Raw genomic sequence first — 23,391 nt, 5'->3', positions numbered from 1 at the left:
GGTCACAAAGTTCAAGGGGGCCGAATACTTTCGCAAGGCACTGTACCCAGCCACGTTTCATCTTCAATGCCCTTGCTGATGGAAAGAGGTTTTCACTCAAAATCTCACGATACATGGCCCCATTCATTCTTTCCTTTACACGGATCAGTCGTCCTGGTCCCTTTGCAGAAAAACAGTCCCAAAGCATGATGTTTCCACCCCCATGCTTCATAGTAGGTATGGTGTTCTTTGAATGCAACTCAGCATTCTTTGTCCTCCAAACACGACAAGTTTTGGTTTCATCTGACATTCTCCCAATCTTCTTCTGGATCATCCAAATTCTCTCTAGCAAACTTCAGACGGGCCTGGACATGTACTGGCTTAAGCAGGGGGACACGTCTGGCACTGCAGGATTTGAGTCCCTGGCGGCGTAGTGTGTTACTGATGGTAGGCTTTGTTACTTTGGTCCCAGCTCTCTGCAGGTCATTCACTAGGTCCCCCCGTGTGGTTCTGGGATTTTTGCTCACCGGTCTTGTGATCATTTTGACCCCACGGGGTGAGATCTTGCGTGGAGACCCAGATCGAGGGAGATTATCAGTGGTCTTTAACGTCTTCCATTTCCTAATAATTGCTCCCACAGTTGATTTCTTCAAACCAAGCTGCTTACCTATTGCAGATTCAGTCTTCCCAGCCTGTCTACAGTTTTGTTTTCTGGTGTCCTTTGACAGCTCTTTGGTCTTGGCCATAGTGGAGTTTGGAGTGTGACTGTTTGAGGTTGTGGACAGGTGTCTTTTATACTGATAACAAGTTTAAACAGGTGCCATTAATACAGGTAACGAGTGGAGGACAGAGGAGCCTCTTAAAGAAGAAGTTACAGGTCTGTGAGAGCCAGAAATCTTGCTTGTTTGTAGGTGACCAAATTCTTATTTTCCACCATAATTTGCAAATAAATTCATTAAAAATCCTACAATGTGATTTTCTGGATTTTAAAAAATCATTTTGTCTGTCATAGTTGAAGTGTACCTATGATGAAAATTACAGGCCTCTCTCATCTTTTTAAGTGGGAGAACTTGCACAATTGGTGGCTGACTAAATACTTTTTTGCCCCACTGTATATATATATATATATATATATATATACCCATTGATTCTTGAAGAATATAACTTATCACACCCCATCAGGACCATAAATATATATTCTAAATCCTCTTAAAAGGAAAGTGATATAAAAATGACTGAATGTAATCAGATTACTTTACTGAGTTTGGGTAATCCAAAAGTTACATGACTGATTACAATTTGACAGGTAACTAGTAACTGTAATGGATTACATTTAGAAAGTAACCTACCCAACTCTAGACTGAGGGGTGTGATCTCAAAGGTACTTACAGGGCTTTAGTTTCACCTGACAGATCTCATTGACCTCAATCTGAAGATGGTAACAAAACCTAATCCACAGTGTGTCCTCTGAGAGATGGAAGAAGGACAACTCCAGCACTCAGCTTTCGTAAATTGTAAGAACCACTAAACAAATTAGGATCAGTTGATGCAATAAAGGGTTGAGGCCAGTGCACGAGACCCGAAACCTGTCTATGTGACCTTACTGTACTGTATATACACTGAACACAAATATGAATGCAACATGTAAAGTGTTGGTCCCATGTTTCATGAGCTGAAATAAAAGATCCCAGAAATATTCTGTATGCACAAAAAGTTTATTTCTCTCAAATGTTGTGCACAAATTTGTTGACATCCCTGTTAGTCAGCATTTCTCATTTTCCAAGATAATCCATCCACCTGGCACCTGTAGCATATCAAAAATATGATTAAACAGTATGATCCTTACACAGGTGTACCTTGTGCTGGGAACAATAAAAGGCCACTCTAAAATGTGCAGTTTTGTCACACAACACAGTGCCACAGATGATTTTGAGGGAGCGTGCAATTGACATGGTGACTGCAGGAATGTCCAGCAGAGCGGTGCCAGATAATTTAATGTTAATTTCTCGACCAAAAATACGCCTCCAACGTCGTTTTAGAGAATTTTGCAGTATGTCCAACTGGCCTCACAACCGCAGACTACGTGTATGGCATCGTGTGGGCATGTGGTTTGCTCATGTCAACATTATGAAGAGTGTTCCCCATGGTGGCGGTGGGGTTATGTGCAGGCATAAACTACGGACAACGAACACAATTGAATTTATCGATGGTAATTTGAATGCACAGAGATGCCGTGGCGAGATGTTGAGGCCCATTGTGAAGCTTTTTTTATGTATCTATGAGCAACAGATGGATATCTGTATTCCCAGTCATGTGAAATTCATAGATTAGGGCCTAAGGAATTTATTTCAATTGACTGATTTCCTGAAATGAACTGTAACTCTGTAAAATCTTTGAAATTGTTGCACGTTGCATTATATATTTGTTCAGTATAGTTATCCATGCACCATATGAATATAAACATGATTTCTGTTTTTATAAAATATAGAGCTTTAATTTATTAGTCAGCAACATCAATGAGAAAGGAGAAATAGTTGTTTACACAAATCATTACAACAACATCAACTGTGCTTTATGTCATACTAAGTGATTTTTCCTAAATAACCCATACCAAAAATTTGCCAAAGATGCATATATTTGAAATATGTAACAACAACAAAAAACTTTTTGGAAAGAAAGAGGGAGCGAGAGAGAGAGAGGATGAGAGAGAGAAGAAGAGAGAAAGGAAGAGAATGAGAGAAAGAGAGAGGTAAATAGAGAAAGAGAGAGGAGAGAGGTAAAGAGACAAAGAGAGAGGAGAGAGGTAAAGAGACAAAGAGAGAGGAGAGAGAAAAAGAGAGAAAGAGAGAGGAGAGAGGTAAAGAGAGAAAGAGAGAGGAGAGAGGTAAAGAGACAAAGGGAGAGGAGAGAGGTAAAGAGAGAAAGAGAGAGGAGAGAGGTAAAGAGACAAAGAGAGAGGAGAGAGAAAAAGAGACAAAGAGAGAGGTAAATAGAGAAGGAGAGAGGTAAAGAGAGAAAGAGAGAGGAGAGGTAAATAGAGAAAGAGAAAGGAGAGAGGTAAATAGAGAAAGAGAGAGGAGAGAGGTAAAGAGAGAAAGAGAGAGGAGAGAGGTAAAGAGACAAAGAGAGAGGAGAGAGGTAAAGAGACAAAGCGAGAGGAGAGAGGTAAAGAGAGAAAGAGAGAGGAGAGAGAAAAAGAGACAAAGAGAGAGGAGAGAGAAAAAGAGAGAAAGAGAGAGGATCGGTAAAGAGAGCAAGAGAAAGGAGAGAGGTAAAGAGAGAAAGAGAGAGGAGAGAGGTAAAGAGACAAAGAGAGAGGAGAGAGAAAAAGAGAGAAAGAGAGAGGAGAGGTAAATAGAGAAAGAGAAAGGAGAGAGGTAAAGAGAGAAAGAGAGAGGAGAGAGGTAAAGAGACAAAGAGAGAGGAGAGAGGTAGAGAGAGAGCGAGAAGGAGAGCTAAAGAGACAAAGGGGCCTCTGTGTGTTGAATATTCCCCCACTAGGGTATGACTCCATCTGCCTTTCCATCCACTGACATCCACAGCATAGCTTTTTGGACGAATATCATATACAGTACATAATACATTTCATGCACACAATGAAAAGCCACCGTCCCAAAGAGTTTGGTATGTGTTTTCCTGTGGTCAAGAGCAGATCATTCTAGTGGCTGTAGCTATATACATAGAGTTGTACATGGAGACGGAGTCATTTTCATGCAGAATACCATCAACAACGGCTGATCAGAGAAGTTGAATAAACTCTTTAGTGACAGTTGTGTAACATTTACCTTCTGTAGGAGATGGACAACAGCTCCGACAAACCTATGGTAACCCTCTCCACTTTCATTTTTAAAACAGTCTTTGCACACTTTCCCTTTAGTGACTTCCATGGACTAACCATTGTCTTACGTCAGGTGGCGTCACTCCTACGCTCGTCCCTCAACCGCCAATCAGTGCAGGCAAAATTGTTGCGCTATCTGACGTAAAACAATGTGGACTAAGGGTATATATATTACAAGGAGAGCGGTGATATTGGAAACTACATGGCAGGATTGGAGGAGTTTAGAAATGTTTAGCACAATTCATATGAAACAACTGACCTCATAAGGAGAATAGGTATAGGCTGGAATGCAAACCAGTATACTTATGGATTAGTTTGGAGACTAAGAGATTTCTTTATCTCTTGTAGTAATTGTGCAAAATCAAATTGTCACAAATTATGTAGCGGCCTGCTTGAAATTCTAATCTCAATTGAACAATGGTGTACAAAGGAAAGTCAATGTTATTTCTATCCTATCCCCCAAAACACTTATTTTAACTATCACAGCCTCAAGGGTACAACATTGAGATGTCATATTTACATATACTACATATACACACAAAAAGTCCACAGCAACTAGTTCTGGAAGAGACTGGCAATATCAATGTAAATGTAACAAATGGTGTTGAAAGAAAGCCAGATTGGACCACAGAACATACAGGCACCCCTCATCAGCTTCTGGAAGAGTAGAAAATACTTGAGGGAATTTGGGGTCAAGTCTTGTTTCACCCCTGTTAGGTCAGTTAGGCTGGCTAAGGAAGAGGAGGGCATCATTTCCCACAAGGCCTTTCACTCTCGTGTCTGTCTGTGGCCGTGGGACAAACTCAAAGCTGCAGCCTCGTATCGGCATTTCCTCATCTATCTGCGTGTCCAATGAAGTGCCTTGAAGTGACATCCTTATAGTTCATTGGCTGTGGGAATCAACTGTCCATCATGTCTTTGGGGGAGGTTCATCACACATCAGTGATCTGACTCCTCCCACCTCAGACTGCATACTGCCAGCAGTGGAATGATCCAACATGGAGCCAAATTAACAAAATCTTTTTGAAAGCATTCTTATCAGTCCATTCAGCTGTAGATATTTACACTTTCAAATGTCCTTTCGATGTGTTGCTGCGCTTCATCCAAAATACAGAACATAAAGATTTTTTGCAATGTAATAACACCATTTGTAATAAACAATAACACTACCAACAATAATATCATTATAATAACAATCAGATTTGCACAGATTTGCACAAAAAAGCCTTGTTTTCTATTTAAGTACAAAGAAATCCACAGAATCTTACTATGTACAACCTACAATAAATACTGTGTATCTTTTTAACAGTTAAGAAGAACCTGTTTGTTGTTTGCTTGTAGTGGTTTCTCTTTCTTATCGCTATTGATCATTACCTTTTTTAATCCTTTGATTGAAGTCTTTCCCATTTTTGGAGGGTTGTGCAGAGAGGGAGAGAGCAGATGGGACAAGGGGTCGGGAGTCGGGTGTTGGGGTAGTGTGTGGCCTGTGGTATAAGCCTACGGCCTCATGTTTCGGCTGGGGTGGTGTGCTCATCGTCATCGTCCTCACGCTCATCCTCATCGTCATGATGCCGGCGGTTGCGGGGCTTCTTCTGCTCTTTCAGCTCCTTCAGTTCCTTGGCCTTGCCAACGGCCAGCATGGGGTCCCCCGGACTGCCCTCTCCCAGCTGCCAGTAGTCCTGACAGTACTGGTTGATCAGGCCCATCTCTGGCTGGCTCAGGATGGTCAGCAGGTCCTTGTACTGACCCGCACTGGGGGTCCAAGGGCTGGACTGGAGGTGTGGCAGGGCTGGGCTGCCTGTCTCTACCAGGATGCTGTTGACCGTGCGGCTGGACAGGACCACCAGCTGTAGCTTGACCAGCGTGTGTTTGAAGTTCTTCTCTGTGGCTGTGCACAGGTAGACGCCGTTGTCTGATGACTGGAGGGAACGCAGCAGCAAACCCTGCTCTGTCTTTAGTGTCCGGCCCTCAGAGCGGATCTGACAGCAGGGAGATATCATTCATTTATCATTGCATTCATTCAGCAATCATTTTCCATAAACAGCATGCCATATTGTTAAATAATAAAGTAGTCATTTGTCTGATTATCAACCTGTTTAGAAGGCAGGCTGTATAAGAGTCAATAAAGTAGACTACAGTACAGCTACAGTGGGATGAGAGTTCCTGACTCACCTCTTTCTTCCTGTCGCTGTTCTCCCTCTGCAGGTGCCATTTCAGAGACACATGAGGGGACCTGGCCTGACACTCCAGGAACGTAGTGCTGCCCTCCACCCCATACTGCACCATCTCCAGCGTGTTCTTATTGGCTGCAGCAAAGCATAAGCATCATGACAACACATGCATGTATTTCCTCAGACCAAATCAGTCAATTACTGCTCAACAGTTAGTGAAGTAGCACAGTAGTGGAATTGACAAAATCATGTCCTCTGTCAAAATTACATTCCCCTTTCACAATATTATACACGTGATGTTATTGGATACTGCTGCGGTCAAACTGAATGGTAACCTCAGTGCTGTTAGAGGGTCTATTTGAGGTACATAAGAGTGTTCTTGTCAGCTCACCATTGGAGTTATAGCCTCTGCACTGGCGGATTGGGTTGCCATACTTTACATCCTGTCGACGGCTGCGCCTAGAGGGGTCAGATCAACATTCCCCAAAAATAAAGAGGTTAACTACAAAACGTTCTACAAACTGCAAGTCTGCAGTAAATGTCCAAATATAATTAAAGAGGGGTGTGTAGAGACAATGTTGAGAGAACATTGTATTGGCATTTGGCAAAAGTTCCTGCCCCTAAACATGAGCAACACACACACAAAGACACACACACACACTCTGTTGGTACTCACCTCTTCTGTGAGGCGGAGTAGCGGGTACAGGACTTTCCGTCCCAGGCGCAGTAGGGGTCCCGGGCCAGGCAGCAGTCAGCACACACCTCCCCGTACACGTCACAGCGATGGAGGGCCAGGTGGGTCACACCCAACACTGAGCCCACATACAGCTGTTGCTGTAGGGAGGAAGAGAAGGCGAGACAGAGCGAGGAATAGAGACCAATTGGAAAATGTCGGCATAGCATCATCCAGACTTCGGCATGCACTGTTTAAGCTCTGCAGTGATTTATGTGATATTTTATAGGAAGAGAATTCTGAATGTGTGTGCACTGAACCATCAGACTGTGGAATGTTCAACTTACCCTTTTGGAGGAAATCTTCATGGTGGTTATGGGAGTTGGCACCTGAAATGTAAGGGATAGAAGCCGATCTTAATAAGAGAAGAATAAAAATTGGAACGATGTTCTACATCATGTTTCTTACATGAGGAATGAGTTGACAAAAATGGAAAGATACTACTGAGAGAGAGTGAGGTAAAATAAGGAGAGAGCGAGAACATGAAAGAGAAAGAGAGGGAACGGTAGAGGGAGAGAGAGGAAGAACAGGAGAAGAAAGAAAGAGAGACTCACCCTGAACACCTCCACCTCCTCTAGCACCAGCTCTTCAGTCTGCAGGTCATCTCTGGGCAGGACAATTACCTTCTGAACCGTCCCCCTGTCTGAAGACCCAGAGGAGTGATCAGGTTAACCTCTAGTCCAGACCAGATCCAGAGGAGTGATCAGGTTAACCTCTACTCCAGACCAGACCCAGAGGAGTGATCATGTTAACCTCTACTCCAGACCAGACCCAGAGGAGTGATCATGTTAACCTTTACTCCAGGCCAGATCCAGAGGAGTGATCATGTTAACCTCTTCTCCAGACCAGACCCAGAGGAGTGATCAGGTTAACCTCTACTCCAGACCAGATCCAGAGGAGTGATCATGTTAACCTCTACTCCAGACCAGACCCAGAGGAGTGATCATGTTAACCTCTACTCCAGACCAGACCCAGAGGAGTGATCATGTTAACCTCTACTCCAGACCAGACCCAGAGGAGTGATCATGTTAACCTCTACTCCAGACCAGACCCAGAGGATTGATCATGTTAACCTCTACTCCAGACCAGACCCAGAAGAGTGATCATGTTAACCTCTACTCCAGACCAGACCCAGAGGAGTGATCAGGTTAACCTCTACTCCAGACCAGATCCAGAGGAGTGATCAGGTTAACCTCTACTCCAGATCAGACCCAGAGGAGTGATCAGGTTAACTTCTACTCCAGACCAGACCCAGAGGAGTGATCAGATTAACCTCTACTCCAGACCAGATCCAGAGGAGTGATCAGGTTAACCTCTACCCTACTCTAGACTCAGAGGATCAGGTTCTACTCTACTCAAATGTCATTAGGGGAATAGGAGTATAGGAGGATCCCCCCGGTCTTGTACAGTGGTCTACAGGAGCCATTCATCACCAGGCTGAGTGAGCACAGTACAGTCATCAACTGTAGGGTCTTCCAGCTCCCACCCTCTGAACCACACCATGATTTACGGCCATAGGGGCAGGCTGTGTGAAGTACTGCCAGACGATGACCAGGGTAGTATTACCGTACATTCAAACAAATTACAGTAACTCCACCCTTTCCATAAAAATAGTACTGTAGGCTGTGTTCTTTCGTCTTTGAGAAGACAAGCACTTTGACCAAAATTCTAACAAAATACTTTCCCCAATTATAGTTTTTTTCTGAATCTATCACAGTTGTGAACACACACTTACAATAAAAATACTATCAAATCAATCAGCAGGCAGGGACTCAGTGCACTGACCTGTCCCCAGGAATAGGACCTCATAGCTCCCATCGGCAGCAGCCACCTGGTCCACGGTGATGGTGGTAAACTCATAGTCCACGTTGTTCCGGACCACCAGGGGGCGCTTGTGTATTGGGTACACAGTGTTGTACATGGTGGGGTGGTTCCGCATGAAGTTAATCACCTCGTCTGGGTAATCCTTAGTGGACTTCATGTTGGGGGTGAACGTACCTCCGGGACACTGGGTTTAGAAAGAGAGCAGAACCAGCCATGTTAAATGTGGTCATTTATTGAATTTATGAATATGTGTGTTTGTTTATCACCCTCAGCACATCACTCACCGTCCCAGGCCGAGGGTAGGGGATCTTCCCAGTGTAGGCCATCCACTGGTAGTTGGGCCCCTCCTTGTGAGCATAGGGTCCATTAAAGACCTGACGGATGTCAGCCATGGAGTAGACACACACTGCTGAGCCCTTAAACACGGATCTGGAAGGGAGAGGTAAAGGGATGAGGAGGTTCAGAAACACTAAAGGGAACAGCTTTAGGAGACATGGGATTACGACTCACTCTCTGAGAAATTAGCTACATTCTCCCTCACATCACATATTCTCTCATAGACATAAGGCAGGCATACTCCAACACTATGATGACCCACAAACACTCTCCACCACAGACAAGCTGTCTGACACACTCCCAATCAAAGATCCACACACAGCCAAGCTAAACATCAGAGAGACAGCAGCACAGCACAGCACAGCACACACCACCACAGCACAGCACACCACAGCACACCCCACCACAGCACAGCACAGCACACCCCACCCCACCACAGCACAGCACACCCCACCACAGCACAGCACACCACAGCACAGCAGACCCCACCCCACCACACCCCACCACACCCCACCACAGCACACCACACCATATCCCACCACACCCCACCCCACCCCACCCCACCACAGCACAGCACACCCCACCACACCACATGAAAGCACGGCACGGCACACCACAGCACTCCCACGCTGTGCTGTGGTGGGGTGTGCTGTGGTGTGGTAGGGTAGGGTGTGCTGTGGTGGGGTGTGCTGTGGTGTGGTGGGGTGTACTGTGGTGGGGTGCGTTGTGGTTGGTGTGCCGTGCTTTCATTTGGTGGGGTGTGCTGTGTTGTGGTGTGGGCTGTGGTGGGTGGGGTGTGCTGTGGTGGGCTGTGCTGTGGTGTGCTGTGGTGGGGTGTGCTGTGGTGTGGTGGAGTGGGCTGTGGTGGGGTGTGGTGTGCTGTGGTGGGGTGCGCTGTGGTGTGGTGTGGTGTGGTGTGCTGTGGTAGGGTGTGCTGTGGTAGGGTGTGCTGTGGTGTGCTGTGCTGTGGTAGGGTGTTCTGTGCTGGGCTGTGGTGGGGTGGGGTGTGCTGTGGTGGAGTGTGCTGTGTTGTGGTGTGCTGTGGCAGGCTGTGCTGTGGTGGGGTGTGCTGTGGTGTGGTGTGATGTGCTGTGGTGGGGTGTGCTGTGGTGGGGTGGGGTGTGCTGTGGTGGGGTGTGCTGTGTTGTGGTGTGCTGTGCTGTGGTGGGCTGTGCTGTGGTGGGGTGTGCTGTGCTGTGCTGTGGTAGGGTGTGCTGTGCTGGGCTGTGGTGGGGTATGCTGTGGTAGGGTGGGGTGTGGTGGGGTGTGCTGTGCTGTGGTGTGGGCTGCGGTGGGGTGGGGTGGGGTGGGGTGGGGTGTGCTGTGCTGTGGTGGGTTGCGCTGTGGTGGGTGGGGTGTGGTGCGCTGTGGTGGTGTGTGGTGGGGTGTGCTGTGGTGTGTGCTGTGGTGTGCTGTGTTGTGGTGGGGGGTGGTGTGCTGTGGTGTGCTGTGGTATGGTGTGCTGTGGTGTGGTAGGGTGTGCTGTGATGGGGTGTGCTATGCTGTGGTAGTGTGTGCTTTGATGGGGTATGCTGTGCTGGGGTGTGTTGTGCTGTGGAGGGGTGTGGTGTGCTGTGGTTGTGTGTGCTGTCCTGTGGTGTGCTGGGTGTACAGTATATTACTATATTAGTACATTCTGTCGAGGGGCCTATCATTAGCACTACAGTAGTTTTAATCAATTGGGCTTCAAGGGGGATGATAACTGTGGCGAGTTAGCATGGAGGCCTTGGGTGAGACGGGGAAACAATTACAGAGCACTTCTCTCACAGACACACATACCAGCATATTTATTATGACTGCGTGTGTGAGTGTGAGAGCGAACTCTCTCTGTGTGTATCCTCCACACAAAATCTACTGTTGCATATGTGGGGGCAGGAGCTGCGAGCCGTTTCCTTGAATCCTAATGCTGTGCTGAATGATGGCTTGTTATCAAAGCCCAGCCATGTGGGAACACAGGTTAAGTCTCTCACTGGAGACCCCTTCCCCTCTGTGCTACGGACTGACTTCCTCTTCTGCCTTTGTAGTGTGCAGAGCAGACTGTGTGGAATAGGCTGTTTCAATAACAGAACGTGTTACACAGGTGCCTTCGGGCAGAATGAATATGGATGGAAGACGGGAAACCACGGGAGGGAACCAAACATCTGAACCACTGACTTCATATTTTCTACAGGTCTGCTGAGGAGATATGATTGAGTGAAAGCTGAAAGGGGTTGTATTGTTCTTCAATGAGACAGATACAGTGGTAATGACAGTGGTAATGATGTGGTTGAATTAACTGAGACAAATAACACAGTCAATCAGTGGCTCACCCTGAAACTGAGAACACTCCGTAGATGACAGGATTCTTTGTGTCTTGAGTTGGCTGGATGTACACGTCCCCTGTTAGACACAAAGATAATTACATATTGCTAAAAGTGGCACTGCAAACATTCTTTCACAATCACAATACTATCACAGTATGAAGGACTCTGGTAAAACACTGTTAATCTGAGATAAACATGGAAGGATGGTGTCTATTCTCTTCTGTCTCCCTTAGCTAAGCGGGGGATCCATTATTCCAACTGGGATTCCTGAGCAGCCAGAGCTAATTCAAAGCGTGATGTACGGACAGTTTCTACTTCCGGTATTGACACAGGACAGGAGGCGGGTTCAAGGAGAAGACCTTTTGGATTGGACAGCACAGCGGTGGTTAGGTTTGTTAGCCGCGTTTCCGGCCATAATGGGGTCCTGAATCAGAACCCTTCCAGATTAGACACTGATTCCTGCATCTCAGAGGGGGAAGGTAAAAAAATAGAGATCTGTGGTGTAACAAGGCTTTAACGGGAGCCATATGCTGCCCATGACTGTCAGAGCTGAGGTAACGGGACCCTGTATCCTCCAGTGGTTTAATGACTTAGAAATGAAAGGAAAAACAATCAAGGGGAAAATCTAAATCAATTTTGAGTCGACTACCTCAGTTGAGAAGTATAACACTTCAGCCCCTTGTTGGAAACACAATTCCTGGGTAAAGGTTTTCCATTGAGAGAAAAGTGAAGGGGACAGGGAGAGTAGATTGGACGTGTTAGCCCACAGTCACAAGTCATTGGAAAGTTCAATAACTATGAATGTCTAATGATTAGATGATGCATGAAACATTATACTCTCCCTGTATAACTCTGGACCACTGTCATGGGCATTTATGAAGCCAGACGTTACTCGATATCGAGCCTCGTGTATATATAAAGCAGCTCCACACCCTGACTCTACCCTTTCAGATAAATCTCTCAGCAAATATCAAGTTGAAATGTAAAAACCCTCAAACAACAAAACAGCAGCTCTCTCCATGTACATACTCACCAAATCTCACTGGATTAAGAGTAAAGTCGTCTAACGAAATGTTATTTTGAGTTTATCATGCATTAAGATTGGTTGAATAAACCAAATCCGCTTTGACCCACCACTCCTTATTTTTGTAAAGAGAGATTCTTGGCCTCTTAGAAAAGCTGTAACTTTCTGAGTTTCTTTGAGTTTCCTTGACATTCATGAGTGTGTAAAAATACATGTTTTATTGCCAGGACATGAGAATGACAGGTAATGGCCGCAAACAAGAACGGGAATGAACTTTTGGCTAACAGGAGGGACATTCATAAAACATCGGACGCCAGTTTGACATCCCTCCTGGCTACAGACAGAGAACTTCAATCAAATGTGGAACAAGTTGCATCATTTTCTTTTATTCTGGACCTTTTTGTTTTTATTTATTTATTTATATTCTGGACTCCTTGAGGACTTTCTAAAGTCAGTAGTGTTCCTGCAAAAATAATGCTCTGTTGTTAATGCTAAAATATCATAACTATGAGAGAAATTGTGTTATTTTGTGTATTTTCATTTTTGTCAATGTGCATGTATAGTTTTATTCAGGATAGCCAATAACCTTGCATTTTGCCTTATGCTGATTTTACAATGACATTTATATCATGAAGAAAACTAATGCAGCATAATGATCTTCAATAGTTGGAGTTTCATTCCAAAACGCTATATATCAATTTTCAGAAATATTGGTAAATGAGCTTTTATTGTTTAAAGAAATGATGAAAGAGATTGGTGTGTTTTTTCACTATCTAATCATGGCATGTTCAATGACAGACATGTATTTGTTTAAAATCGATCACTAATCATGTTTATTTTATTTTTACAAAACGCTACAGTATATATCCGCCTCACTCTCAGAGAAATAATAGTTTCTGATGAAAAAACACAAATGTGAAAATTGGTGGATACAGCGAAAATTGGGCTGAGACAAGTTTGATATGTTACAGTAGATAAATGTGACAATGTGAATTCACAAAAGTCTCTTCTGAATGGTCATGGTGGGTAAACAGAGAGACATAGGGTCTGATGACTGTAATGACTGCATTACCAAAAGATGGTGTATGGTCTCTACCCTGGGGACCCGTCTGACTGCAAAGCATTACAAAAGTATATGGTCTCTACCCTGGGGACCCGTCTGACTGCAAAGCATTACAAAAGTATATGGTCTCTACCCTGGGGACCCGTCTGACTGCAAAACATTACAAAAGTATATGGTCTCTACCCTGGGGACCCGTCTGACTGCAAAGCATTACAAAAGTATATGGTCTCTTCCCTGGGGACCCGTCTAACTGCAAAGCATTACAAAAGTATATGGTCTCTACCCTGGGGACCCGTGCCACTGCAAAACATTACAAAAGTATATGGTCTCTACCCTGGGGACCCAACTAACTGCAAAGCATTACAAAAGTATATGGTCTCTACCCTGGGGACCCGTCTGACTGCAAAGCATTACAAAAGTATATGGTCTCTACCCTGGGGACCCGTCTGACTGCAAAGCATTACAAAAGTATATGGTCTCTACCGTGGGGACCCGTCCGACTGCACAGCATTACAAAAGTATATGGTCTCTACCCTGGGGACCCGTCTGACTGCAAAGCATTACAAAAGTATATGGTCTCTACCCTGGGGACCCGTCTGACTGCAAAGCATTACAAAAGTACATGGTCTCTACCCTGAGGACAGCCACCTAGCACTGTTGTTTGGTTAGCAGTGTTTCTGAAGTACAGCCACCTAGCACTGTTGTTTGGTTAGCAGTGTTTCTGAAGTACAGCCACCTAGCACTGTTGTTTGGTTAGCAGTGTTTCTGAAGTACAGCCACCTAGCACTGTTGTTTGGTTAGCAGTGTTTCTGTAGTACAACCACCCAGCATTGTTGTTTTGTTAGCAGTGTTTCTGTAGTACAGCCACCCAGCATTGTTGTTTGGTTAGCAGTGTTTCTGTAGTACAGCCACCCAGCATTGTTGTTTGGTTAGCAGTGTTTCTGTAGTACAGCCACCCAGCATTGTTGTTTTGTTAGCAGTGTTTCTGTAGTACAGCCACCCAGCATTGTTGTTTGGTTAGCAGTGTTTCTGTAGTACAGCCACCCAGCATTGTTGTTTGGTTAGCAGTGTTTCTGTAGTACAGCCACCCAGCATTGTTGTTTTGTTAGCAGTGTTTCTGTAGTACAGCCACCTAGCACTGTTGTTTGGTTAGCAGTGTCTCTGTAGTACAGCCACCTAGCACTGTTGTTTGGTTAGCAGTGTTTCTGTAGTACAGCCACCTAGCATTGTTGTTTGGTTAGCAGTGTTTCTGTAGTACAGCCACCTAGCATTGTTGTTCTGTTAGCAGTGTTTCTGTAGTACACTCACCTAGCACTGTTGTTTGGTTGCAGTGTTTCTGTAGCACACGAGAATGGAGTAACAAAATAAAATGGCCACTGGATTGATGGAAATAATCATGATATCATTCTGCCAGGTAGACATAAACTACTTTGTAGCTAGTTAACATTTTATTGAGAAGGTTTTTGGGAAAGCCTTTCCATCTACCAGAAGACGGTTAGGCTTATAATTAGAATCGCTATATTTGTTCTTGCTCCTTAATTGTTTGAAAGCCCCTCTCAGCCCCCCTCTGAGCCCTCCTCTCAGCCCTCCTCTCACCACCCCTCTCAGCCCCCCTCTCAGCCCTCCTCTCACCACCCCTCTCAGCCCTCCTCTCACCACCCCTCTCAGCCCCCCTCAGATGGCTCTTCTGGGCTCCACCATTAAACTGTAATCCTTACGGTGAAACTGCCACGTCCGCTTGCAATGTTACAACAATAAAGACGTTATTGCAAACAACCAACACTGTTTTCCCCCTCTGACATCATTGCATGTGCGATAGAAGAGCACAATATGTACGGCAAAAAAACAAACAACGGTTGTCAGTGGTACTGTTTCCCCCTACTGCGGATTCCATCTTTATGATAGGGACTTTAGACATCCGTCACGTGTGATGGATAGCTGTACGTTCAGTGGTGACAAGCCTAGTATGACCTCACTGAGTGTGTCCCAGACTGCTCTCAGACTGAGGGAAACCTATTGACCTGCAGGAGGGACTGTTAAAGAGGTGATGACATTGACGGAAGACGAGAGAAGTAAGAAAAATAGACATGGACATTGAGTAAGAGTTGAGTACTGCTGAACATAAGTGTGTGGTTTGGGTAGTCATGCTGTATCAAAACAACTGGTCGTTCACAGCCCTCAGCCTAAGGCTGTATGAGCCTCCACTAGGCTACAGGCCTAATATATAACAAACACAATCAAGTAATGATTGATGGCAGCAGTAAAAACAAATGACCTGCAATAAAACAAAATCACATCAGTTATTGTGATTGCATTGGACCGCTAATGAAATATGTCCCACTAATAAGGGTAGACTAGTGGTTAGAGCGTTGGACTAGTAACTGGAAGGTTGCAAGTTCAAACTCTGACAAGGTACAAATCTGTCGTTCTGCCCCTGAACAGGCAGTTAACCCACTGTTCCTAAAATAAATTTAAAAAAAACTAGTTTTCATGATCATTTCAAGGAGACTGCTCAGTCAGACTTCCTCAACACAGTGCATTTCACTGATGTTTTCCTTAGATGGTGAGCTATCAGTCATCAGAGATGTGAGTGACAGGCAGGGATGATCCCTCTAACCCTGCATGGCGCCCCCCTGGCTGATCCAGAGACAGACCTTAAAGCCCTGCGCCTCATTACCAGTCCTCCCTAGACACCTACACACACCTCTACTCTCAGCACTTCCACTGTTGTCTTATTGAGGCAACCTGATCCCAGATCTGCTTATCGTACAGGAGTGATGCTGATGTACACAGCTGGGTGGGACAGCGATATCTTAACCACTGCAGTACCTTCCTCAGAATTCCCATCTGTTCCCAGGCGCAGAACGTGTACAGACCCATTGGTACAGACGGACATTCTGTACCTTACAGAATAATTAATCAAACAACATTGTAACAGTCATCAACTCTTTGCTGATTTCCTTTTTGCCCTAAATCAAAACTATACCAGAGAGCAGAGCTGAAGAGATGGCATTTTGCTACACCCACAATAACATCAGCTAAATATGTGTATATAAACCAATGAAATTTGATTTGATTTCAGTGAAAACAGTTACTGTGTGTGAGGAATCTGTGCTTGTCTATGGGGGTGCATGTGTAATCTGTCAGCAGATCCATATACACTCTTGTTTTCTATTAGCCGGGTCATGGCGTCACATTGATGCTTTCACTCTCCACCAGCTAGGCTCTCAATTAGGGCTGTGGTGGTCACGACATGTTGTCAGACGGTAAATATCAAACAAATGACTGCCCGTCTTATGGTAATTGACCGTTAACCATCAGAAGAACGTTTAGCTTCTCCAGGCCTCCAGCATACAAGCCGCTGATGCACGTCTTGGGAACATCAACATTTAAAAAAGTCTAATAAATCCATTTAATATACACAACATCACAATAAATCCATTATCTAGATCATTTAGCGGACAATATATGTTTATACATTTCATGCCATTATTTTATATTATATAATTTTAATATGTAAAGTGTTGGTCCCATGTTTCATGAGCTGAAATGAAAGATCCCAGAAATCTTTCATACGCACAAAAAGCTTATTTCTCTAAAATGTTCTATGTGCAATAATGTGCACAAATTTGTTTATATCCCTATTAGTGAGCATTTCTCCTTTGCCAAGATAATCAATCCATCTGACAGGTGTGGCATATCAAGAAGCTGTTTAAACAGCATGATCATTACACAGGTGCACCTTGTGCTGGGCACAATTAAAAGGACACTCAAAATGTGCAGTTTTGTCACACAACACAATGCCACAGATGTCTGAAGTTTTGAGCGAGCGTGAAATTGGCATGGTGACTGCAGGACTGTCCACCAGAATTTAAGGTTCATTTCTCTACCATAAGCCACCTTCAACGTTGTTTTAGAGTATTTGTCAGTACGTCCAACCGGCCTCACAACCGCAGACCACGTGTAACCACACCAGCCCAGGACCTCCGCATCTGGCTTCTTCACCTTACGGGATCGTCTGAGACCAGCCACCCGGACAGCTGATGAATCTGTGGGTTTGCACAACCGAAGAATTTCTGCACAAACTGTCAGAAACCGTCTCAGGGAAGCTCATGTGCGAGCTCGTCGTTCTCACCAGGGTCGTAACCGACTTCAGTGGGCAAATACTCACCTTCAATGGCCACTGGCACGCTGGAGAATTGTGCTCTCCACGGATGAATCCTAGTTTCAACTGTACCAGGGAGATGGCAGACAGTCTGTATGGCGTTGTGTGGGCGAGCAGTTTACTGATGTCGACGTTCTGAACAGGGTGCCCCATGGTGGCAGTGGGGTTATGGTATAAGCTATGAACATATGCTACGGACAACAAACACAATTGCATTTTATCGATGGCAATTTGAATGGACAGAGATACCATGATGAGATCCAGAGGCCCATTGTTGTGCCATTCATCTGCCACCATCACCTCATGTTTCAGCATGATAATGCACAGCCCCGTGTCACAAGGATCTGTACGCAATTCCTGGAAGCTGAAAATGTCACAGTTTTTCCATGGCCTACATAGTCACCAGACATGTCACCCATTGAGCATGTTTGGGATGCTCTGGATTGACGTGTATGATAGCACATTCCAGTTTCCGCCAATATCTAGCAACTTCACACAGCCATTGAAGATGAGTAGGATAACATTCCACAGTCCAAAATCAACAGCCTGAACAACTCTATGCAAAGGAGATGTGTAACGCTGCATGAGGCAAATGGTGGACACACCAGATACTGACTGGTTTTCTGATACACACCCCTACCTTTTTTTAAAAGATATCTGTGACCAACAGATGCATATTTGTATTCCAAGTCATGTGAAATCCATATATATATACACAGTGCATTCAGAAAGAATTCAAACCCCTTAACTTTTTCCACATTTTCTTACGTCACAGCCTTATGCTAAAATTGATTAAATATTTTCCCCTCATCAATCTACACACAATACCCCATAATGACAAAGCGAAAAACAGATTTTTAGACATTTTTGCAAATGTATTACAAATAAAACAAAAAAATACATTATTTACATACTAAGTATTCAGACCATTTGCTATGACAGTTAAGTTGAGCTCAGCTGCATCCTGTTTCCACTGATGATCTTTGAGATGTTTCTTCAACTTGATTGGAGTCCACCTGTGGTATATTCAATTGATTGGACATGATTTGGAAAGGCACACACCTGTCTATATAAGGTCCCACAGTTGAAAGTGTATGTCAGAACAAAAAACACACATTACAGCCCCTGGAGTTTGCCAAAAGGCACCTAAAAACTCTCATGAGAAACAAGATTCTCTGGTCTGAAGAAACCAAGCTTGAACTCTTTGGCCTGAATACTAAGTGTCACATCTGGAGGAAACCTGGCACCATCCCTACGGTGAAGCATGGTGGTGGCAGCATCATGCCCGGGGAAAGTTTTTCAGCAGCAGGGACTGGGAGACTAGTCAGGATTGAGGGAAAGATGAACGGAGCAAAGTACAGAGAGATCCTTGATGAAAACATGCTCCAGAGCGCTCAGGACCTCAGACTGGAGCAAAGGTTCACCTTCCAACATGACAACAACCCTAAGCACACAGCCAAGACAATACAGGAGTGGCTTTGGGACAAGTCTCTGAATGTCCTGGAGTCGCCCAGCCAGAGTCCGGACTTGAACCCAATCGAACATCTCTGGAAAGACCTGAAAATAGCTGTGCAGTGACGTGTGTCATCTAACCTGGCAGAGCTTGAGAGGATCTGCAGCGAAGAATAGGATAAACTCCCCAAATACAGGTGTGCCAAGCTTGTAGCGTCATACTCAAGAAGTCTCAAGGCTGTAATCGCTGCCAAAGGTGCTTCAACAAGGTACTGAGTAAAGGGTGTGAATACTTTAAATGTGATTTTTCAGATATTCACTACCATTCAAAAGTGTGGGGTCACTTAGAAATGTCCTTGTTTCTTGTCCATTAAAATAACATCAAATTGATCAGAAATACAGTGTAGACATTGTTAATGTTGTAAATGACTATTGTAGCTGGAAACGGCAGACTTTTCATGGAATATCTACATAGGCAACCATCACTCCTGTGTTCCAATGGCATGTTGTGTTGTCTAATCCAAGTTTATAATTTTAAAAGGCTAATTGATCATTAGAAACCCCTTTTGCAATTATGATAGCACAGCTGAAAACTGTTGTACTGATAAAGGAAGAAATTAAACTGGCCTTCTTTAGACTAGTTGAGTATCTGAAGCATCAGCACTTCTGGGTTTGATTTCAGGCTCAAAATGGCCAGAAACAAAGAACTTTCTTCTGAAACTCGTCAGTCTATTCTTCTTCTGAGAAATGAAGGCTATTCCATGCGAGAAAATGCCACGAACTGGAAAATCTCATACAACGCTGTGTAGCACTCCACTCCTAGAACAGCACAAACTGGCCCTAACCAGAATAGAAAGAGGATTGGGAGGCCATGTGCATAACTGAGCAAGAGGACAAGTACATTAGAGTGTCTAGTTTGAGAAACAGATACCTCACATGTCCTCAACTGGCAGCTTCTTTAAATAGCACCCGCAAAACCAGTCTCAACGTCAACAGTGAAGAGGCGACTCGGGATGCTGGCCTTCTCAGAACAAGAATAAACTGACGAGTTTCAGAATACATTTATTTGTTTCTGGCCATTTTGAGCCTGTAATCGAACCCACAAATGCTGATGCTCCAGTTACTCCAGTGTATTTAAAAAAAAAACATTCTAAAATGTCTAAAAACCTGGTTTTGCTTTGTCATCATGGGGTATTGTGTGTAGTTTGATGAGGGAAAAAAACGATTGAATCATTTTAGAATAAGGCTGTGACGTAACAAAATGTTGAAAAAGTCAAGCTGTCTGAATACTTTCCGAATTAACTGTATATATACATTTAAAAAACAAGACAGTTGTGATGGAAACAGGAAGTTTATATACTCTTGAGTGGAAAGCTGTCATCAAGATGTGCAAAGCTGTCATGAAGAATCTAGGTGTGTCCAAACTTTTGACTGGTACTGTATATACAGTCGGAAGTTGACATACACTTAGGTTGGAGTCATTAAAACTCGTTTTTCAACCACTCCATAAATGTCTTGTTAACAAACTATAGTTTTGGCAAGTCGGATAGGACATCTACTTTGTGCATGAAACAAGTATATTTTCTAACAATTGTTTACAGACTATTTGTTTACAGATTATTTCACTATATCACAATTCCACTGGGTCAGAAGTTTACATACACTAAGTTGACTGTGCCTTTCAACAGCTTGGAAAATTCCAGAAAAGGATGTCATGGCTTTAGAAGCTTCTGATAATTGACAACATTTGAGTCAATTGGAGGTGTACCTGTGGATGGATTTCAAGGCCTACCTTCAAACTCAGTGCCTTTTTGCTTGACATTATGAGAAAATCAAAAGAAATCAGCCAAGACCTCAGAAAAAAATGTAGACCTCCACAAGTCTGGTTCATCCTTGGGAGCAATTTTCAAATGCCTGAAGTTACCACGTTCATCTGTACAAACAATAGTATGCAAGTATAAACACCATGGGACCACGCAACCTTCATACCGCTCAGGAAGGAGACACATTCTGTGTCCTAGAGATGAAGGCACTTTGGTGCGAAAGGTGCAAATCAATCCCAGAACAACAGCAAAGGACCTTGTGAAGATGCTGGAGGAAACAGGTACAAAGGTATCTATGTCCATAGTAAAACGAGTCCTATATCGACATAACCTGACAGGCCACTCAGCAAGGAAGAAAACACTGCTCCAAAACCACCATAAAAAAGCCAGACTACGGTTTGCAACTGCACATGGGGACAAAGATCGTACTTTTTGGAGAAATGTCCTCTGGTCTGATGAAACAAAAATAGACTGTTTGGCCATAATGACCATCGTGATGTTTGGAGGAAAAAGGGGGAGGCTTGCAAGCCGAAGAACACCATCCCATTCGTGAAGCACGGGGTTGGCAGCATCATGTTGTGGGGGTGCTTTGCAGCAGTAGGGACTAGTGCACTTCACAAAATAGATGGCATCATAAGGTGAGAAAATTATGTGGATATATTGAAGGAACATCTCAAGACAGTTAAAGGTTGGTCACAAATGGGTCTTCCAAATGGACAATGACCCCAAGCATACTTCCAAAGTTGTGGCAAAATGGCTTAAGGACAACAAAGTCAAGGTATTGGAGTGGCCATAGCAAAGCCCTGACTTCAATCCTATAGAAGATTTGTGGGCAGAACTGAAAAAGCGTGTGCGAGCAAGGAGGCCTACAAACCTGACTCAGTTACACCGGCTCTGTCAGGAGGAATGGGCCAACATTCACCTAACTTATTGTGGGAAGCTTGTGGAATACCACCCAAAACGTTTGACGTTTAAACAATTTAAAGACAATGCTATCAAATACGAATTGAGTGTATGTAAACTTCTGACCCACTGGGAATGTGATGAAAGAAATAAAAGCTAAAATAAACCATTATCTCTACTATTATTCTGACATTTCACATTCATAAAATAAAGTGGGGATCCTAACTGACCTAAGACAGGGAATCTTTAGTAGGATTAATTGTCAGGAATTGTGAAATACTGCGTTTAGATGTATTTGGCTAAGGTGTAAGTAAACTTCCAACTTCAACTGTATACATGTATATACATATATTTTGAGATGAATGTATTTAAATTGACTGATTTCCTTATGAACTGTAACTAAGTAAAATCTTTGAAATTGTTGTATTTTGCATTTATATTTTTGTTCAATGTAATTTAACTTATTTGAATAAAATAGAAAGGATATTTTTCCCATTCCTGAGCGAGTGCGCATGTGAAGTGGCTATGTTGAGTGTAAAAGTGATAATATAAAACAGATCTTATATTCTAGATTTAGAGTAATTTGACAACTTTAGTTGAGAATAATACAAACCTTGGAATGTCTTAGAAATCAAAACATATGGGCTGCATGATGTGACTATATTGATGATTTGAAAAAGTCTAATAAAATACACTTTCGCTCTGTTTCTTGCCTCAGGCTGCACATGCTGTTCTCTCATTAAGTGATAACATTCTCATCCATCAGACTATTTTCAATTCAATCTCGCCTTTACTAATATTTGAAATTTGTTTTGATTTAAAATTGCCATCATCAGATAGGTAGGAACAGGGGTCGGGGTAAAAAGATGTCATCCATATGCACTCAAATAGTACATCACTGGGTCCAAGCTTCCTGCCATCCAGGACCTATTTTTATACATTTTTTCTTAACTCTATTTCTTGAACTGCACTGTTGTTTAAGGGCTTGTAAGTAAGCATTTCACAGTTAGGTCTACACCTGTTGTATTCAGCGCTTTCCTTTGGTTCCCTTTTCCATTATGCCAGGTAGGCTACTCTGGTTTTACAGCGGAGCAATGTGCTTAGCATCTGAGAAATAAATATAGTAGCAGTAGAAAGCCTCTAGCTCTATTCCCGCCCAAACTCTGTATGCCATGGGCTCTCCAACCCTGTTCCTGCAGCTACCCAGTGCTTAGTTTGCGAAACCAAGTGAAATCTGTTCAGGAACATTGATAGTAACACGTTTTCACAACCAAACATATTTAATTAAACTGTTGACAGTGTTGTTTTAAAAAAATGCTTTTCTGTAGTGCGTAATGTGCATTAGTGCAGTTTGGAATGGTTCAGAAGAACTCAGATGTTACAGAGATACTACAGAATGATGACAGAAAGTGGGTTCTGAACTGATGGTTGGTCCTTTTACACACTGTCCCTTTTAGGTGAAGTGGAGCAGACTATGTTTAGTGTCTAACAGTTGAGGGTAGGACAACGCTTGAGGAGCATTGTGAAGTTTCTGTAAGAACATAACAACTAGGCTGTACCACTGTTGGGAAATGATGCCTACTTACGGAGTTCATCGAAGTGGGTCTCTATGCCGTCCACTCCAGGCACAGAGCAGATGAGTCTGGCCTTCAGGAAAGTGCTCCACTTGTTGACCAGACAGCAGTGTCCACCATCATCATTCTGCAGGGGGAGGCAAACACAACAAGTGGACCGGTCCACAGATTCAAACCAACAGCTGTTTGATACAGACAACTAG

At 43.8% G+C, this 23,391-nt stretch overlaps 1 protein-coding gene across 5 annotated transcripts in view; it reads right to left on the bottom strand.

Moving 5' to 3' along the window:
• Positions 1-2,005: 2,005 nt before the first annotated feature.
• The window catches only part of LOC109898769 (semaphorin-3F-like), a 107,239-nt gene continuing 85,853 nt past the window's right edge, over positions 2,006-23,391 (bottom strand). For 3 of the 5 annotated variants that reach the window (XM_031836923.1, XM_031837048.1, XM_031836965.1), the window contains 10 exons: positions 23,201-23,315; positions 11,191-11,260; positions 8,830-8,974; positions 8,507-8,729; positions 7,276-7,364; positions 7,009-7,050; positions 6,665-6,822; positions 6,380-6,462; positions 5,990-6,123; positions 2,006-5,796 (listed from right to left, as the gene is read on the bottom strand). In XM_031836923.1, coding sequence (XP_031692783.1) covers positions 5,323-5,796; positions 5,990-6,123; positions 6,380-6,462; positions 6,665-6,822; positions 7,009-7,050; positions 7,276-7,364; positions 8,507-8,729; positions 8,830-8,974; positions 11,191-11,260; positions 23,201-23,315 — 1,533 coding nt within the window. In that variant the 3' untranslated portion in view covers positions 2,006-5,322. The remainder of the gene's footprint in view (positions 5,797-5,989; positions 6,124-6,379; positions 6,463-6,664; positions 6,823-7,008; positions 7,051-7,275; positions 7,365-8,506; positions 8,730-8,829; positions 8,975-11,190; positions 11,261-23,200; positions 23,316-23,391) is intronic. The other 2 variants (XM_020493865.2, XM_031837079.1) reach the window with 1 other exon arrangement.

The sequence above is a fragment of the Oncorhynchus kisutch genome, linkage group LG1 (genome assembly GCF_002021735.2).
Source record: "Oncorhynchus kisutch isolate 150728-3 linkage group LG1, Okis_V2, whole genome shotgun sequence".
Lineage (NCBI taxonomy): Eukaryota > Metazoa > Chordata > Actinopteri > Salmoniformes > Salmonidae > Oncorhynchus > Oncorhynchus kisutch.
The sequence above is the reverse complement of the archived record's forward strand: the minus strand, read 5'-3'. Positions and strand labels throughout refer to the sequence as shown.